At 37.6% G+C, this 20,506-nt stretch overlaps 1 protein-coding gene across 27 annotated transcripts in view; it reads right to left on the bottom strand.

Annotated features, from left to right (window-relative positions):
- The window catches only part of STAU2 (staufen double-stranded RNA binding protein 2), a 362,398-nt gene that overhangs the window by 209,146 nt on the left and 132,746 nt on the right, over positions 1-20,506 (bottom strand). For 26 of the 27 annotated variants that reach the window (XM_064267843.1, XM_064267841.1, XM_064267842.1 and 23 more), the window contains 3 exons: positions 9,200-9,359; positions 7,713-7,820; positions 4,433-4,645 (listed from right to left, as the gene is read on the bottom strand). In XM_064267843.1, coding sequence (XP_064123913.1) covers positions 4,433-4,645; positions 7,713-7,820; positions 9,200-9,346 — 468 coding nt within the window. In that variant the 5' untranslated portion in view covers positions 9,347-9,359. Of the gene's footprint in view, positions 1-4,432; positions 4,646-7,712; positions 7,821-9,199; positions 9,360-11,041; positions 11,135-20,506 lie in introns of those variants that run through there. The other variant, XM_064267844.1, reaches the window with a different exon arrangement.

The raw sequence follows: 20,506 nt of genomic DNA on the forward strand, positions 1-20,506 counted from the left end.
GGTAGCGGAAGGGTGGAAAGAAATGGACCAATATAAGAAATATTTAGGTGATGGAACTGAGAGGGCCTGATGATTGACTGGATATGACAAATAAGAGAAATTAAAAATGGCTCCCAGTTTTCTGTTCTCAGCAGCCGGAATGGAGTGCCACTCACTGAGATGAGGAATGCTGGAGGAGAAACAGGCTTTAGAAGGGAAGATGATGAGTTTTGGACACAGAGTTTGAGGTGCCTGTGAGGTATCAAGCAAAGATGTCTAACAGGCAGTACAGCACAAAAGAGTGTTTAGAAATTATCTACATAAAGACTGATGTGAACTTCTAGAAGCAGGAGGGCAGCCCAGGTGGAGAGAAAGAGAGAACAAAGACTGAGAACTCCAGTACTGTAATGGTTAGGTAAAGAGAACAGAGATGGCAAAGAAGACTTCAAGTTTTTTATAAAATGCTAGTTTCTATCTATGTACTAAAAATAAAAATTAAATAAATTACAAAGGGCATGAAGAAGAACTGATGAGAAAAGAAACATTCAGATAGTAATTTATAAGTCTAAGACTGAGAACCCAATGAAAGGTTGAGGGTAGCTTTTGAGTTTGGCACTAGAAGTATGCCTAGTTCACAATGATGATCAGATAAATTAAGTCTATTTCCAATGCTACGTTGTCTTTATTCACATATGGTTCTCTTATGAGAACATCTTCAAGTTCCAATGAAACTGTTGTTGATACAGAGTCCAATGACAAGGAACTAAATGAATAAATCCAATTAGCTAACAATGGAGCTCTGAGAACATTAAGAATGGCTGGTTTCTTCCTTTGATTGAAACTAACTACAAGAACTGCTGACAATTACATCATTCCGTGGATACCAAGTCTTAGATTATCATCCCACAAACCAATAAAGACAGCTTTATAATAGTTTTGCCCAACAAATTTTATCTCCAACACTGGAAAGCCTTCTTTGAAGTTTCACCTTCGAGAAGTGAGCTACATTAAAAAAAAACAGGATAAAAGACCCAAAGGCATCATTGGGCCAGTCTTACATTTTAACAGGGTAACTTAGTGCAAATGTTAAAATCCAAATGAAGTTCACAATCAGTTTCAAATGGGCACTGGAGTCAGATATGACTGGATCTGAAAACTGATTCTGCTACATTTTCTTGGGTGGGTTTCATCTATAAATGGAAATAACAGCTATATCACAGAGTAATTAAGCAGATCAAATAAGACAGTGCTATAGTTTTATTATTTAAAATAAAATCAAGGCTAAATCATCAACAGATACTTTCTCAACTTCTACTAAATATAGGAACCACAGATCTTAGATATTTAAGACATATGAAGAAGTGACGACAATGCTGAAAACCCAGATACTGTTCCAAATGACCCATTGACTGGCAGACTGTAAAGTATGATCATACTTAAAGTCATCTAGATTCCAACTCATTACACGCATTTTGTTTTCTCAAAGTAACCCTACATTTCAGAGAATATCTATAGACTTTAACACGAGACAGACATGGCACAAGCAATTCCAAGTGTGATGTATGTGAGGAAAAATGCAGGAGCTAACCTACGTAGTCTGGGGTTGGGGGGAAACTGGTGAAGGCAAGCTTAAAGTCAGGTTTAAGCTGCAATCTGAGTGACGGATAAGAATGAAGTTCCGGAATAATATGCTTATATGCTGGAAGTGGTAGCAAATAATTTTGAGAATTCAAAATGTTTTTTTCCACTGGAGAATTAACATTTTTAAAATAGCTGTCTTCTAGTCTTGCTTTTCATCACTATAGTTAAAAGCAGTAAGTTGTATTCTACTATAGAAATGTTTCTCTAGTCTTGAACTCTCAAAAATAAAGATCTTTTCTAGCCAAATAGTTTACTATTCTTAATTATTAAAATGGTTGGGGCTAGTGTTATGTGCCATCGAGCTAATTCTGACTCATAGCAACCCTACAGGAGAGAGAACTGCCCCCACAGGGTTTCCAGCACAGCTTTTAACCATTGCGCCACCAAGGCTCTTTATTAAAATTAGGGTTAGTTTAAAAGAGAAGATGGAATTTATTATAATCAGTTTTGTGCTGCCAGTCTGATATAAAGCACTACTCTTCTAACATGGAAAAGCTATTTTACATATAAGAAGATTTAAGAAAACAGACCATGAATACATTCACAAATATATAAAAAGTGAATAGATGAGATTAATAGAAAATATCAATAAACCCATTGCCATCAAGTTGATTCTGACTCATAACAACCCTACAGGACAGAGCAGAATTGCCCCACAGGATTTCTAAGGGGCAGCTGGTGGATTCCAACTGCCAACCTTTTGGTTAGCAGACAAGCTCTTAACCACTGTGCCAACAAAATAACAATAGTTAGTATTTATTACTTCATTACTCTTATAATTAGCAGTAAATACTTAATAATCATTAATGTATTCTGTGAATTATTTCAGTTAATACTTTTAACAATCCTATGAGGCAAGTATAATTATTTTTTCCACTTCATAAACGAAGAAACTGAAGATTAGCAAAGTTAGGAAACTTGCTCAGGTCTCAGAGATTCAAACTCAAAATGGACCCATAGGTAATGCTCTTACTAGCTACGTCCTACTACCTGGTTGTGCGATTAGAGCATAAAAATGAAAACCACTCCTCCTCAGAACCACTACAACTCATTATGAGTCTATCTATTTATCAATTACGTTTAGTCTACCTTACATATAAAATACCGTGTCAGGAAACACATAGCCTAAATCATCTTCTCAGTGAGGTAACGGCAGCATTCATTAAAAAGAACAAGTATTTATGTATGTATGCATATACGCATGCACGTGTTTTTAAATAAAGCATAGATACAAAGGTATAAAACCTACAGAAATATCTAAATTGTGCCACTCTACAATCTAAGCATAGGAAATTCCCCACGGTTAAAATGTGTTTCATTTCTTCCCCCTTGATGTGTACAGCCTAACCAGAAGAAGGCTGCTAAATAAGTGAGGATGAGCTGGCAGCGGATGTGCTAGCAATTAAAATCTTTCTTTAGAAGCAGAAAGTTCTAGCATCATTCATGTCATACATACTGAACGCTCATGGGCACTGTCCTGTGCTAAGTGCTGATTCACCTCATTCTTCTGGCCTTTGCCTTTTTTTTTAACGTAAATAAAATCTGATTCAATAAAAGAAACAGTCACAACATCCTGCAAAGCTGTCCGCTATGTATTCTTCTTCAGCAAAGTATAAATGCCGGAACAAAGGAGAACAAAATAACACCTTGGACCTCACAGGGCTGCCATGAGGATTAAAGGTGATGAAGTACACAGAGTGCTGGGACAAAGCCTGGCACACAGACTGCGGTGTAACTGCTCTGCTGCTGTCAGGGTTGTATTATTCATATGATCATTTAATTACTCCGTATCCTGTTACCAACTCAAGGCACCTAAGAGATTACTGTGTAGCAGTATAGTATACAGAGAGAACACTGGATTAGAGATTAGACTAGTCAAACTATTCTACGTGATAGCTGAATAAAAGTGAGCAATTCTTTGAGCATGTTTTGTAAAACCTTATTTGTAAAATGAGGGATAATATCTATCTTACATGTTGTGATAAACATTGTACTAAGGAGATCATGAATGGGAAGGTACTTTTCAAATCAGAAAAAAAAAACTATAGATATGTAAGGTACTACTATTATCTGATGAACAAATGCAGGTATAAAAACCCAAAACCAAGCTGACTGCCGTAGAGTTGATGCTGACTCATGGAGACCTCATGTGTTACAGAGTAGAACTGTGCCCCATAGGATCTTCTGGACTGTAGTCTTTACAGAAGCAGCTCACCAAGCCTTTCTTCTGCAGAACTGCTGGGTGAGTTTCAACCACCAACCTTTGGGTTAGCAGCCGATCGCAAACTGCTTGAGCCAGCAGGGACCTACTCCAAGTATAAAAACCAAAAAAAAAAAAAAAAAACCCACTGCCGTCGAAGTTGATTCTGACTCATAGCAACCCTAGAGGACAGAGTAGAACTGCCCCGTAGAGTTTCCAAGGAGTGCCTGGCGGATTCGAAGTGCCGGCCTTTTTGGTTAGTTGCCATAGCACTTAACCACTACGCCACCATGGCTTCCAATGCAAGTATAAAAAACCCAAACCCAGTGCCGTGGAGTCGATTCCAACTCATAGCGACCCTGTAGGACAGAGCAGAACTGCCCCATAGAGTTTCCAAGGAGCGCCTAGCGGATTCAAACTGCCGACCTTTTGGTTAGCAGCCATAGCACAGAGGTGTTTAAAAAAACAAAACAAAATTCTCCTTTATGTATAGTCACACATCATACCCTGATTACATAAGTTTAGATGACTGCCTTGTGAAAAAAAAATTTTCTATAGCTACTGTAAAACTTATTCAGGAAAACTAAACAACTTTTAAGAGTACATACTTACCTTCACGATTGTTTTGGGGCGTTTTTTAAAAAATAATTTTGGCTTCTCAACTACAGGAAGAGGTGGAAGTTTTTTAAGCTCCTGTAAGACAGTGGTTGCAGCACGTTTCTTTGAGAGTTTTTTGCTATTTCCCTCTCCTTCTGCAGAGAATTCTCCCACTGATACCCGAGTGACAAAGCTTTTCATATGAGGTGGTCCACTTTCTTTAATAACCTATTAAATAAAATATTAAATAATGTACAGACACTAAAGATGTATTCTTATAGCATAAATCTTTCACAATACTCATATGATAATCAAAACTGAAATGATTAACAGTGATGCCAAAATTATTTAAGGAAGCTATTACGAAGGCATTTTATGAGGACTATTCATTAATGATACTTATTATACTTAATAAACAGGAGGTGAAAGAACAGAAATCTAAAAAAACATAATTCAATTCATAGTCACAATCTTTTTGTTGCTGTTACTTCGAAGTAGGTATTTCTAATTACGGTTACCAAGCTTCTTAGGGAACACAAAATTAAGTACATAAACATGCCATATTAGACTAGGTACACACACCCTCTAGAACAATAATCTGTATGTACTTGTATACATATTTAATTCTATCCAAACAAGTCACTATAGGGCGAAGACTACGTCTCATTGTAGTTCTATGGGCCGCAAAGCGTCTTGCATGTGGAAGCCTCTCAAAAACAGCTGATGAATGAAAATACTCCCTTTTTTTGACTTATTCATTTACTTTATTTCAAATAACAAATTGGCAACCTGTGGAAAAGAATGAAATAAAAATATACATGGACCCTTGTCAATTAACACTTCCTGACAGCTTCCATCACTTGATGGGTGCAGCAGTCTGGTGCTGTACCTGCTTCAGTCCAAGCTGCCTTCAGGGTCCCTTACATGGTTCCCACTTGTTACGTATATCTCAAAAGTTGTCTGAAGTAGTCAGACTAGCATAGTGGTGAACATTTCATAAAAGATTAAAACACTAACTAGTTTCTTTTGTTGTTGTCGTTCTGCTGTAATTTTTCTCAATTTTATTTATTTTGTTGTTGTTGAGAATATACACAGCAAAAAATACACCAATTCAACAATTTCTACATGTACAATTTAGTGACACTCATAATTCTTCGAGTTGTGTAACCATTCTCATCTTCTTTTTCTGAGTTGTTCTCTTCCATTACCATAAACTCATTGCCCCCTAAGGCTCCTATCTAATCTTTCGAGTTGCTGTTGTCAATGTGATCCCATATAGACAGTTCTAAAAAGAGCATAATGCTCAAAGCAGACCTTTTTTTCCTAGTTAAGTTAAACTATTGCTCAGTTTTAAGATGACTTCAGGGGATATTTTTGGTTTAAGGTTTAAAAATTATCTCAAATCAATAGTTTCGGGGTTCATCCACACTCCATTGCTCCAGAAAGTCTAGCGTCCATGAGATTCTGAAATTCTCTTCAGAAAAATACCCTTTTTTTGATGGACACCTCAGAGGCTATTTTATAGAGATGTTTACTTTCTGTGACATAATGTTAAAAGGGTAAGTAGATATGCCATAAAAATATCTAGCTTTCTACAGTAATGAATTATGACTATGTCAGTTATACATAAAATGCTGTCTAATCTGCTCTTACTATTAAAACTATGCCAGTTTTTGGAGGAAAGATGCTTTACAAAACCTGAGAGCTCAAAACTTCAGTCTCCTTCAAAATTCTGACCTATGAGGGATATCCTAATCTAGCTAAATAGTTTACTACTAAATATAAAAAATATATAGTTATTAGAATTGTTTCTTTAACATTTGGACACCGCTTGGAAAAGAAAAACAACACAGTATCTCAATAATTTAAAACCAATAAGTAATTTATATAAACATATTTCCCAAGTAATTTAGGTTTACTATTTTAAACACCAAAACTGTTTAATTTAACCACTTTGATAAACATTCTCCTCAATTAAAAAAAAAAAGTGACACTTTTTACTAACTTAATGGAGGATGCTAAATACGAAACCTTTTACTGCTCACATTAAAAAAAAACACCCCATTGCCATCGAATGACCCCATTAGATCATTATGAGCACAAAACATCCTATACAATATTGATACTCCTAAGAATCCACAGACTCAATAAAACCGTCTGTTCCTACACATCGTACCCTTTAAAAGACCCCACATCTCAATAATTTTTTAGTATGTACAATTACTTTTGATGGAGTCTGCACAGTTTCTCTATTATTTCTTATGTTATCAGTAGGCCTTCAAGTACATTTTCTCCATGCCTTTCTCATTTTGCTGCTTTTTAATCTGCTGCTGCTCTTGTTGTTAGTTGCCATCAAGTTGACTCCAATTCACCAGGACCCCACGTGTGCAGAGTAGGGCTACTCCATAGGTTTTCAAGGCTATTACCTTTTGGAAACAGATAGCCAGGCTTGTCTTCCGAGGCACCTCTGAGTGGGTTCAAATCACCAACGTTTCAGCTAATAGTTGGGCATTAAACCATGTGCACAACCTAGGACTCCTTACCCGTCACTGTCAAGTCAATTCTAACTCATAGTGACCCTATCAGACAGAGGAGAACTGCCCCATACAGTTTCCAAGAAGCAGATGGTGGATTCAAACTGCTGACCTTTTGGTTAGCAGCCAAGCTCATTTCAAATCTACCAGTCACTCCTTGGAAACCCTATGGAGCAGTTCTATTCTGTCCTATAGAGTTGCTATGAGTGGGAATCGCCTCAACGGCAATTGGTTTGGGTTTTGTTTTTTTACAGACTCCTTTAATCTGCTACAGGTTAAAGAAATCAGGTAATCCAACTTGTTAGAACTGTATCCTAGAAGACAGCAAGCAGGTTCCCAGTGAAGGTCACGGGATCCTGCCAGTGAGTAAAATGTGTGAGCTGTCTAGTGTGTGAACATCCTAACAGATAGAGGAGGATACTTCCACGCTGTTTAAGCTCATGTCCTGGTTCTTGCCTACTTCCAGATATGTGAGCTGCAAGATTAGTGACCTCTTAATAAGGCAGGTATTACAACATTTTAAAATATAGCGCGCTTACGAAAATACCTTGTAGGGGAAGGCGCAGCTGGCAAACATGGAACAAACATGGAAGGTGCACATTATTTATGTAAAAATACTGTGTATCATTTCATACTAGTGGGTGTGAACATAAAGAAGTACATATTCTCTTTTAGGTACTAGTCTACCAGTTAAATTTTATGTTTGTTTAAAATAATCAGTGGCAGGGGGAAATATTGGCTGATCTCTACTGAGCACATACCTCAAAACTGACAGGCATATTTCGCTTCAGAGCAATTTCAAACACTAAGCTGATCTCAGATTTATTTGCATCTTTGTCATCATCCATTTCTTTTCCTGATTCTCCATTCTAAATCACAAGAAAAAAAAAAAGATGATATCGAAACTTCACTTTGCAACAAACTTTACATATATTCTGCAATCTGGAGGGTCTATCTAAAATACAGTAAGAAACAGCAAACCGTAGACCCTGTCCAGTGGATTCCCGTGAAACCATTCAAGTACTTTGCTGCCAAGATTTTTGTTATTTGGTTTTTAGGTTTCTTCCTCAAGCAGAAGCATAAATGCTGAGTTTAGGAATCTTTCTACTCAACCATACACTAATTTGAATTTGTCCTATGCTCCTATATCCATTCTCTCATCTTACGATCTCTATCCCCTCCACACATGATACTCTGCTGGAATTGTAATATGATATGTAACCTCCTATGAAGACTAAGTTGTAGAAAGCGTACAGGATGCAAACCAGGATGCTAGAGCTCAGTGTCTGGCTCTGGCACCAATTCACTTATTTAATACATACTTCTTGAGGGCCTCACGTATGTTGAACACAGTGCAAGTTATTAGAGATAAAGAGTTAAAGAGACAGTATTTTCTGCTTTCAAGAAGTTTATAGTCTAGTGGGGAAACAGATAAGCAGATAAGAGTTATCATGAAACCCTACAAGGAGGAAAAACATCTAAGTCTGTCACTAAACCAAAAAAACCAAACCCACTGCCATCAAATTGATCCCGACTCATAGCGACCCTATAGGACAGAGTAGAACTGTCCCACAGGGTTTCCAAGGAGAGGCTGGAGGATTCGAACTGCCAACCTTTTGGTTAGTACCCATAGCTCTTAACTATTACACCACCAGGGTTTCCAGTCTGCTACAAGCTAAGTCTCAAAATACAGGTTTGGGGGAAGGGGAATCACAGAGATTGAAATACTAAGTAGAGAATATAACAGAAGGTGAATATACTATAGGACATGCTTGAGCTAGAGATACTATTTTGAAGTCAATACAGAAATCAACTGAAGCTGTGAGATTACACAAGAATAGCCTGAATTTCCTCATTTGTAAAATAAAGTAGGACTGGAAAACTCATAAAGATCTCCTACACCTTTAAATTCCTTGATTCTACAGTAACACAAGGTATCTACCTTCAATAAATATAGCATTAAATGCAAGGCAAATGAGTGTTACTTCTCATCTTTGCACACCTTCCAAAATCTTGAGTTGCCTGTGAAGTGAACGCCGTAGGTGAACCAAAGCTCTGAAAGGTAAGGTAATCTTGGCAGGTACATGAGTATAGTAGACAGGCAGCCTGAGAAGATCACCACTCTAGTCTCCCTCCCCTTAGAAGAGATTATTTTTCCCTTTTTTTAATAAAAAGGCTTTTATTTGTCTTCTCAACAATCCACTGGGGGACAACAACAAAGAGGTAGTCACATGTGGCAGCACCACACCTGAGGTGATTTTTCTGGAATAGGTTCATTCTGTAGTGCTTGAAGCGCTTTCATTGCAGCATTGTGTCTAGCAGCTTGTCGAGTCTTTCCTTCCCCAAAAAATTCATTATTTCCTACAGTCAGCTGAACATAAAAGATCTTAGGCATTGGGCAGTGATACCTAAAATAAGAAAATAAAAACACTGTTAGGTCAATGAAACCACTCTATACTCATTAATAAAATTTGTTTTGTTTAAAATGATACAAACTATATAATGCAGGTACTATGCCCCCTTATTAACCCTAATAAAATTTTAACCTCATGAAGGTATTTATAAAACATAAAACGGCAATATATTTACGGATAACAGAGTATGCATTGATCTCCACAAAAAGCATATTATAGAAAAAAAACAGTAAATATAAATGGTACCAACTAATTATTTACTAATTGATAACTATCAATTAATTGATTATATCACAGAAGACTTCCTGGAGAGAAGTTTTCAGTGAGATTGTGACAGAAGCGCACCACGTGACCTGGGGCCAAGGGATGGATACAGAGGATGGAGACAGGCAAGATGTTTAGGGACCAACACACAGATTGTGATGCTTTTATGGCAGAAGGTAGTTAGGACTAGAAATGGGAAAGGGGCAGAGAAATGGAGTTACTTTGGTGCAAGGCATTAGGGAAATCAGATTCAATACAACAAAGAATAATGAGTGTAAGCCAATTCTTAAGCGGAAAGTATAATAAAATAAAAAATGTAATCAAGGTGAAAATTTTTAATGAGACTGGAGTGAGGAGAGATGACTAGAACGCTTCAATAATGCAGACATGAAGGAATAAAAGTGGCTGTAACAGGAAAAGAACAAACCTAGATGGAATTAAAGAAGAAAAATTAAGAGGGCATGTAATAAAACTCATTGATTTAACAACTATATATCGAGTCCCTTCTATATGACAGCAGGATATGACGATTAACAAAACATACCAAAATTCTTTGCTGCTTTGGAGCTTACATTATAGTGGGGAAGAGAGACAATAAAGAAGATTAATAGGTAAAATATCTGGTATGTTAGAGACACATACTAAAAAAGAAAAAATACAGACGGAAGGGTTCAGAAGTGTCAGGGAGCGAGAGGAAGATTACAGTTTTACGTAGTGTGGTCAGGGAAGGTCTCATTTGGAAGACAACAGTTGTGGAAAGAGCTAGAACACGTGAGGGAGCAAATCATGCAGACACCTGAGGGAGTGCACCTGACGCAGAGAAAACCAAGGGCAGAGGCCCTGAGACAAGAGTGTGCCATGTGTGTTCAAATAACTAAGAGGAAGCCAGTCTGGCTAGGGTTGAGCGAGTGAGGGAAAGAATGCTAGGAGACGAGACGTAAGAGGTGACCAGATTCCACAGAGCCTTCCTTAGAAATCACTACAAGTGAGTGAAATGGCCGGCCACCGGGAGGCTTTGAGCAGAGAAGTAATATGATTTGACTTACACTTTGGAAGCACCATCTGACTTGTACATTGAGAACAGACTGAAGGGGACAATGGTGAATGCAGTGGAATGTATTAAGGGACCAACCCAATAATCCAGAGGAAAGATGGTGGTAGCCTGGGCTAGGGTTGTAGCAGAGAAAATGATGAGAAGTAGTTGGCTTCTGCATGGATTGTGGAAGTACAGCTGACGGAGTTTGCCCAAGGACTAGAGAAAGAAGAACCAAGGATGTCTCCCAGTATTTCTGACTTGAGCAATTAGAAGATGGGAGACAGTGAAGAGTGCAACAAGGAATGTGTTTACGGCAGGCTGTGGGGGGGATACCAGCAGCTCCATTTTGGGGTTGTTAAATTATTAGGCCTATTACACTTCCAAGTAGAGATGTCAAGTGGCAGGAAAGAGGTCCAAGCAGCATACGGAATGGTAAAAAATTTAAAGGCACAACACTGAGTAAGAGCTCTCCAGAATGAAGTGACAGGCATGGTGTCCTTCCTGAAAACAAAATGAAAAAAAGTATATCAAGGAAGAGGGAGGGATCAATTGTGTCAAATGCTGCTCATAGGTCTAATAAAAGGATCACAAAGAAATGACCTCTGGATTTAGCAAGTCAGCAAAACTAATAGGACCAATTTTGACGGAATGGTGGATTTACAAGTATAATGCTGAAAAATTAAGTTCAAAATCACTCCAGTACTGGAAAGTGTCTATTTCCAAGGAAAAAGTCATTCAATCAAGGTCCTAATAAGTTTTAGATGATTACTGGACATCTAAGTAAAGTGTTGTATGACCAACCCCAGAAAAACTGGACGAGGCCATCAAACGAGAATTCACCAGGCAGATGCGACTAACCAGTGAAGGTTTACTGAGGTGAAGGACTAGAGATGTGAGTGGGAGTGAAGATGCAGACTTGGGAGGCAATAATTGAAACCATGTGAGTGGATAAGCACCTGGAAAGGGTAAGCACAGAGGAACCAAAAAATAGAGCCCAAGACTGGAATCTGATTGATGCCCATGATCAAAGGGCAGGGGAAATAATAGACAGCAGTGAAGGAGATGAAAGAGGCCTCAGAGTTAGGAAAGACATTACAGCACAACGTCAGGGAAAGGAATAATCAACAGTGTCAAACATAGTACAGAAAGCAAGAATATGAAAAAAGAAAAAGTCACTGTTTTAAATTTTTAACCTAAACTTCATTTTCTTGGCCCACAGTTTTCTATCATTTTGGTTTAGGATAAAGTCTTGTAAATGTGTTTTTATTATATAAGTCACATGCTCTCATTTTCCAATTAGAAAATACAGAAAAGTTAAAAGAAGAAAAAAAATCACAGTAAGACTTAACATGCAAAGAACAAAACACATTAAAAACCATCATCTTTTCTGCTCTGATTACAATCACTAAAAAGTACACTGAAGTGCCCAATTTTTTATTATCTATTTTATCTTAGATCCCTTTAATGCAGAAATTTCGTAATATGAGTAACGTAGATTACCTTCATTTTATATCCCACAAAATTCAGTTTTTTCACCTCCATGGAATTCTGTGCATATTTTAAACTGGCTCCACTATAAAACTTTAAAACAGACAACTTGAAATCAGAAATTTACTCCAGGACTCAGGCCTTATATGGCAAGCTTTCACCATACAGCAAATGTTTACAATTAATTATGAACTTCTGAAAACAGAGGTGCACAACTGGAATGCTAACAGACCCTTAACTACAGTGGAGGGAGTGGGCGCCACTATAATCACTAAGGCCTGCTGACAATTACAAAACTCGTTTTGGTTTGCCACAGAGACAAACAAAATTTCTGTTCATTATAGTTTTACTGGACTATGATGTCATAACACATAGCCATACTGAAACAATCTGCTGATTTTCCGACCAAAATATTAATTGCACACTAAAGAGCCCTTGGGGGCTCTTCCTTTTTGGTCATCGAATACGGCTCTGTGTATGTGTATGTATATGTGTGTGCATGTGAATATGTATGTATACATAAATTATAACATATAAATATTAAAGGGAAAAATAGTTCTGTTGTGTTTTTAACATAAAAAGTGAAATATTCTAGCACTACCAACAGGAAATACTGAGACCGGATGCCTGACTTGTTTCATTCCAGTTTCACTCCATCCTCTTACTTAACAGTGGTTCTTAATAATATATCCCACGAGGTTTGAATACCTTATATATCATATCTCCTCATACCATGATGACAATTAAGATTAACCAGAGCACTCTCATTAATGGAGCCCTGATTGAACTATAGGAGAGATGCCCGAATGTTTTTTGTGTTCGATCCTGGTCTCCAAGTATTCATTTCCTTTGGTAAAGAAACACCCAAAGCTTATTAACTTTAAAAGTTGGTATGTTCTGTTTAATAGAGTTCCCTTTTCTGTTTTTCTTTATTTCAAACAATAAGCTTATTTTTGGTAAAGTACTTATAAGTAATGTACATATTTTTACAAATTAGTATATAGTTATCTAATCTTACATTGCTATTCTTGAATGACTTCTCTCAATCAGAATTTTGTGGTCAATGCTTAGATCTCCATACCGATTACTGTTCAAAGATGAACTGGGAAAATCCACTTTCCCAGTCTTTTTAAGTTTGGGTCAAATGGCTTCTCCTACCCACAAACACCAAAAGTCTACTATTTACAAAGTGTGACCTCACTTAGGTCAGGTTCATCTTTACTTGTTAAAAATGCAGATTCATGTGCTCCAACCCTGACCTACTAAATCAGGGTCTCTGTGGATAGAACAAGAATCTTCACTTTAACAAATTACCCTAGTGAGTCTTTACACACTAAAAGTCTAAGAGCCACTGTTCCCCAATATCATCACCACATCCACAATATGGCTTATATGACTTAGTGATTACTACAAACTTTATTTAAGGAAGGATTCACATACACTCCTTATAGCACCACAGTTAGGCCATTTATATCTCTTCCTCTTTTAATCCTCACAGCATCCTGGTGTTACCTTGAGAGGTAGCAGACCTCCCAAACAAAGTTACTGGGAGTCAAACTCAAGTCTGCCTAACTTCAGAACTCTGGCTCTTAAGGAGTTTCCTAAAAATCTGTCTTATCCTCTTTTTAATTGACTATCTCCTTTGTGGGCCTGAGAACCTAACACAAAGGTTCCAAGCTTAAAGTCCACCAACAGACCTCAGAGGTGTTTTACCGAGTTACTGCTAAAACAAACAGAAGAACTCCATAAGAAAATCCTATGTTCTTACAGCAGATCAAACCAAATGAGACCAAAAATGGATATATCTAAGTGATCTACCAAAGTGAAAATTCAGAATAATGAACATTATGGACCACACTACCCAATAGTCTAAACTTTACAAAGTTGGCTGGTAAGGCCTTTTTGTTTGTTTGTTTTTTCCATGCCCCTCTGCCCTCCACATGCCCTAAGTCTCACAAAAAAATAAAATTTTAAATAAAATAATAAAAGAAAATCATTCTTTTCTTCGACTGGCTCACCCCCACCTCCGAAAAAAAAAAAAGACTAAAGATTTAGTCTATATTCAAGACAACACTAGTAAATATAACCTTAAAGAAAAGATGCACACATCTATGGTCAACTGATTTTTGACAAGGGTGCTAAGTCTATTCAATGAGGAAGGAAGAATATCTTCAATAAATGGTGTTGGGAAAACTAGATTTCCACATACAGAAAAATGAAACAGAATCCATGCCGCACACCACACACAAAAACAAATTCAAGATGGATGATGGACCTAAATGTGAGAACTAAAACCATAAAATACTTAGAAGAAAATTCAGGGGCAACACTGCCAGGCCTAGCTTTTAACAATGGATTATCTAATATAATACCAAAAGCACAAACAGCAAAAGACAAAATAAACAAATGGGACATCATAAAAATTAAAAACTTTTGTTTATCAAAAGACTTTACAAAAAAAGTGAAAAGACAAGCTACCAACTGGGAGAATATCTTCAAAAACCACATATCCAGTAAGAATCTAATAACCAAAATACACACACACACACACACATATATATATAACCAAACTTTGACAACTTAACAACAAAAAGACAACCTATTTCTTGAATAGACATTTCACCAAAGGAGGCATTCGAATAGCCACCAAACACATGAAAAGAAGCTCAAGGTCATAAGCCAGAAAGATGCAAATCAAAACCACAATGAGATACCATTTGAGTTCCACTAGGATGGCTAAGATTAAAAATAATAATAAAATAAAATAACAAATGTTGGCAAGGACGTGGGGAAATCAGAACCATTATCCACTACTGGGGGAATGCAGGATGGTACAGCTATTGTGGAAAACTGAGAGGCAGTTCCTCAAAAAACTAAAGATAGAACTACCATATGACTCAGCAATTCCACTCCTCAGTATATACCTACAAAAATTGAAAGCAGAGACTCAGAGACTTGTACACCATTGTTCACTGCAGCACTATGCACAATAGCCAAAAGGTGGAAACAACTTAAATGCTCATCAACAGATGAATGGATAAACAAAATGTGGTACATGCATACAATAGAATACTACTCAGCCAGTAGAAGAAACAAAGTCTTGATACAATATGGGTGGAACTTGAGTAAGTTAATCACAAAAGGAAAATATTGTATGATCTCACTTAAATGAAAAGATAAGAACAGGCAAATGTAAACAGACCAAAATTTATTAGTGGTTACAAGGAGCAGGAGGGACGGGAAAAAGTAGGCAACGGCAGTGAATGGTGATGGAAAAATCACACTGAATAAGGGTAGGGTTGCACAGCCAATAACTCTAAGTGCTGTCAATAAGTTGTACACCTATAAAAAGTTGGCAAAAGTTGTGTGATACATAGTCTTAGTTACTTAGTGTTGCTGTAACAGAAACACCACAAGTGGACGGCTTCAACAAATAGAAGTTTATTCTCTCACGGTATAGTAGGCTAGAAGTCTGAACTCAGGGCCTCAGCTCCAGGGGAAGGCCCTCTCTCTCCGTGGAATTTGTCATCAATCATTTCCTGGTCTAGGAGTTTCTCCACCCAGGAACCCAGGTCCGAAGGACACGCTCTGCTCCCGGTGCTGCTTTCTTGGTGGTATGAGGTCCCCTGTCTATTTGCTTCTCTCTTTTATATCTCAAAAGATATTGGCTTAAGACACAATCCAATCTTAAAGACTAAATCCTGCCTCGTTACATAACTGCCACTAATCCCATCTCATTAACATCATAGTGACAGTATTTATAACACATAGGATAATCACATCAGATGACAAAATGATGGACGATCACACAATACTGGGAATCAAGGCATAGACAAGTTGATACACATTTTTGGGGGGACACAATTCAATCCATGACAGATACTGTTACAGATTGAATTATGTTCCCCCAAAATACATGTTGTAAATCCTAATCTCTAAGCCTTTAATTATAAACTCATTTGGGAAGAGTTGTCTTTTGTTATGTTAATGAGGCAGCACTAGTACAGGTTGTGCCTTGAGACAATCTCTTTTGAGATATAAAAGGGATTAAACAAACAAGTGAGCAAGCAGAAAAGGGAGAAAATAAGATGCCAAGCCACATGGAGATCTCCAAGGTACCAGGAAACAGGCTGAAGAGACAAGGAACTTCCCCTGAGCTGACAGAGAGAGAAAGCCTTCTCTTAGAGCCAGCATCCTGAATTTGAACTGCTAGTCTTCTGAACTGTGAGAAAATAAATTTCCATTTGTTAAAGCCATCCACTTACGGTATTTCTGTTGTACCAGCACTAGGTAACTAGGACAGGTATATTTATAACAATGACGAAAAAAAAAAAAAGAGCAGCAGCTAAGCCTGCTTATGTACAACCAAAAACCTTATGGGATTTGGTTCCTTGGTTTGGAGGTTTAGGGTCACGGTGTTATGGAACATCCCAGTTCATTGGCCTGGTAACATGTTTAGTGCTTCTGTTCTACCTCCTAGTTGGATGCATAGTGGCTGGGGTTTTAAAAGCTTGCAAGCAACCATACAAGGCACAACAGCTGGTCTCTACTCAAGTGGAGCAACAGAGTAAGAAGGAGAGTCAGAAACAGGAAGAGGAAATGAAATGTGTGGCCTCCATGAACAATTGTCTCCTTTGCTGTGAGACAAAGAAATGGATGGTACCCAGTACCATTACTGAACATTTTGATCAGAGAGTCCATAGAAGAATCCTGATCATAAAGGGGGAAATGCAGAACAGAATCTCATATTATCTCGGACTCCTCGCTTTCTGGAGCTATGGAGGCTGAATGAATCCCTGAAACTATTGCCCTGAGAGAATCTTTAAACCTTAAACCAAAAATATCCCCAGAAGTGTTCTTAAAACCAAGTAGTCTAGCTTAACTAGTAAGAAATGTCTGCGTTAAGCATTATGCTCTTTTAAGAACTATACAGGATCAAAGTGCCATCAGCAACTTGAAAGATTAAGTAGGAACCTTAGGGGGCATGACTTTTGTTAATGGAGAGGAACAACTCAGAAAAGGAGGGTGAGAATGGATGTACAACACAAAGAATGTAATCAATGTCATTGAATTGTACATGTAGAAACAGTTGAATTGGTGTATGTTTTGCTGTGTATATTCTCAATGACAACAAAAGAAAAATAAATAAAAGGAACAAAACAAAAAAGAAAAGATATATATTTGGTTCCAATGACTTAATACTTGATATTCCTTATACTGTTGTTTTTGGTTTGTGGTTTTTTTTTTTTTTTAAGTGTAGGAAAGATCTTACATTCACTTATGTTTGGCCATCACTTACAACAACCTTGCACGACATATATCCTTTCCATCCTCCCTAAAATCATCACTGCCCTCTTCATGCACTTGCTTTGTATTATCTTTCTAAAGAGCTAGATCCATGTGTCCTCCCTACCCTTCTACGACTGCCTTATTCTCCAGCATCTCTACTTTCCTAAGTAACGTTTTTACAAGGTGAGAAAGACATACTCCAAATAACATAAAAACTTTTAAAAATTGAAAAATAATTACCTCATTTTATTTGATAGCATTAATCATAAATCTCAGCACAGCTTACTTTTCCTAGGATATATTTTAATCTTTTGATATTTTGGCATTTATATTTCCTCTACAGGTTTATGTCTTAAAATATATGAAAATGTTATCTTCTGATCTAATAAGGAGAATATTTGGCTTTCTGTGTTTCCTTTTTACATTGACTGAAAAGAAAATGGTCACTTAACCTCTCTATCTCAGTTTAGTTATCTGCAAAATACTTGTAGAATCTATGTTTAAACAACTCTAAAGCCCAAAACTCAGAATTTAAGTGAATGTCAGTATTTTCACTCTTTGTACACTTTTTGGCACTGCTAAGCAGTCTTTTTCTTGCTATACAAAAATAACAGGTTTTGTCATGAAGTTATAAAATAGCCCCTGGCACATTTTCAAGCTGATGTGTATATAATATGCCTAGATAGGGAAGGGCTCTTTCTCTATTCACATCTATAAACTTTGAAAATATATCCTTTATGTAATCTGAATGTTATGTCTTGAAGAATTTCAAAAATTAGAACCTATTAGAAAAGATTCACAGGTCAGATGTGTAATGATATTCTAGTCTATATGGAATTACTGTAATTATATTAAAAATACCTAGAGAAAAATATGCACTAAAAACTGGAAGGTCTGTTTTGAACCCATGCAATCATATATTATGTTCTTTTCATAATTTCATTTTTTTTTTATTTTTTAATAATACGGTTGTACTGGGGTAAAAACAGAAGAAATGATTTACTTTAACCGAAGAAAGTCTGGTCCCCATCCACACAAATAAAGGTAAGTCTGTGTTCAAAAATGTAAACCTGATAAATTAGTGGGAGACCTTATGGAATATAGACTATGATCCAAGAGAAGAAATAATCCGAATTGGGTCCCTGACAACAGTACCACAATCAGGCTTACAAAAAGCAGACACCAGTACTACAATATTATCAAAGAGTCCCGTTATCATAAACACACCATCACCTTGGATTCTACACATAAATCTATTATCCTACACATAAACCTATTCTTGCTCCTTCCCTTAAAGTGGACATACGGGTAAATCATCATCACCACCACCATTATCACCAGACCCATGATTATAGCAAACACATACAAAGTACTTACTATGTGCCAAGCACTACTCCAACACCTTACATACTAATCTCATTCAATCCCCTTAACAACCCCAGTTTCATTTTACATGTGAGGAAACTGAGAAATAGAAACATGAGCTAATTTGCACAAGGCCACCGCACGTCAAAGTTGCACAGTCAGCATTTGAATCCTGGCAGACTCACTCCTGAGACCATGCTTTCAACCTCTACACGATGCTGCCTCTGAATGGCCTGCATACATGACCACTATAAACCATGGAGGTACTAACTATATACTCTTTGGAGAAGTCATGCCAAACTCGGAACATCAGCAGAATTTTAAATATAACTAGAGATGAGAGACCTGGCAGGTTCTGAAGGTCTCTGTAGGCAAAAGGCCATGTGCAGGACGTCAGTTACTAAAGGAAACACTGTGAGCATATTAGGCCCAAGAGACCTAGTCAACAGCAGAGTCCTTCTACCTCACTGCTTATTGTGTGTCTCCTCTCTTAATCCACCTTTCTGTGCCCCATGCCTAAATGTTGATGTTCCCATTCTCAAAAACCCATCACCGTCAAGCTGATTTCAACTCATGGCACCCCTATAAGACAGAGTGGAACTTCCCCCTAGGGTTTCCAAGGCTGTAATCTTTATGGAAGCAGACTGCCGTATCTTTCCCCCACAAAGCAGCTGGTGGGTTCCAACTGTAGACCTCTCAGTTAGCAGATGCAAAATCAAACTACAATGAAATACCACTCACACCTATTAGGATGGCTATAATAAAAAAAACAAAAGACAGAAAATTACAAGCATTGGCAAGGATGTGGAGAAAATGGAACCCTCATACACTGCTGATGTGAATATAAAATGGTCCAGCCCTGTTTACAATAGCAAAAAGCTGGAAGCAACCAAAGAGTCCATCAACGGATGAATGAATAAATAAATCACGGTATATTCATATGATGGAATATTCGCATCAATAAAGAACAATGATGAATCTGTGAAACATTTCATAACATGGAGGAACCTGGAAGGCATTATGCTGAATGAAATTAGTCAGACGCAAAAGGACAATATTGTATAAGACCACTATTATAAGACCTTGAGAAATAGTTTAAGCTGAGAAGTACACACTCTTTTGGGAAGAATAAGCCTGGGAGAGCGTTATTTACTGATTAGATAGTAGATAAGAACTACTTTAGCTGAAGGGAAGGACAACACTCAACATAGGGAAGGTTAGCTCAACTGGACTGGACCAAAAGCAAAGAAGTCTCCTGAATAAACTGAATGCTTCGAAGGTCAGTGGAGCAAGGGTGGGGGTTTGGGGACTATGGCTTCAGGGGACATCTAAGTCAATAGGCAAAATAAATTCTATTAAGAAAACATTCTGCATCCCACATTGAAGCGTGGCATCTGGGGTCTTAAATGCTAACAAGCTGCCATCTAAAATGCATCATTTGGTCTCAACCCATCTGGATCAAAGGAGAATGAAGAACACCAAGGTCACAAGGTGATTAGGAGCCCAAGAGACAGAAAGGGCCACACGAACTAGAGACTTACATCACCCTGAGACCAGAAGAACTAGATGGTGCCCAGCTACAACCGATGACTGCCCTGACAGGGAGCACAACAGAAAACCCCTAAGGGAGCAGGAGAACAGTGGGATGCAGACCCCAAATTCTCATAAAAAGACCAGACTTAATGGTCTGACTGAGACT

This window comes from Loxodonta africana, chromosome 14 (genome assembly GCF_030014295.1).
Source record: "Loxodonta africana isolate mLoxAfr1 chromosome 14, mLoxAfr1.hap2, whole genome shotgun sequence".
In the NCBI taxonomy this organism is placed as follows: domain Eukaryota; kingdom Metazoa; phylum Chordata; class Mammalia; order Proboscidea; family Elephantidae; genus Loxodonta; species Loxodonta africana.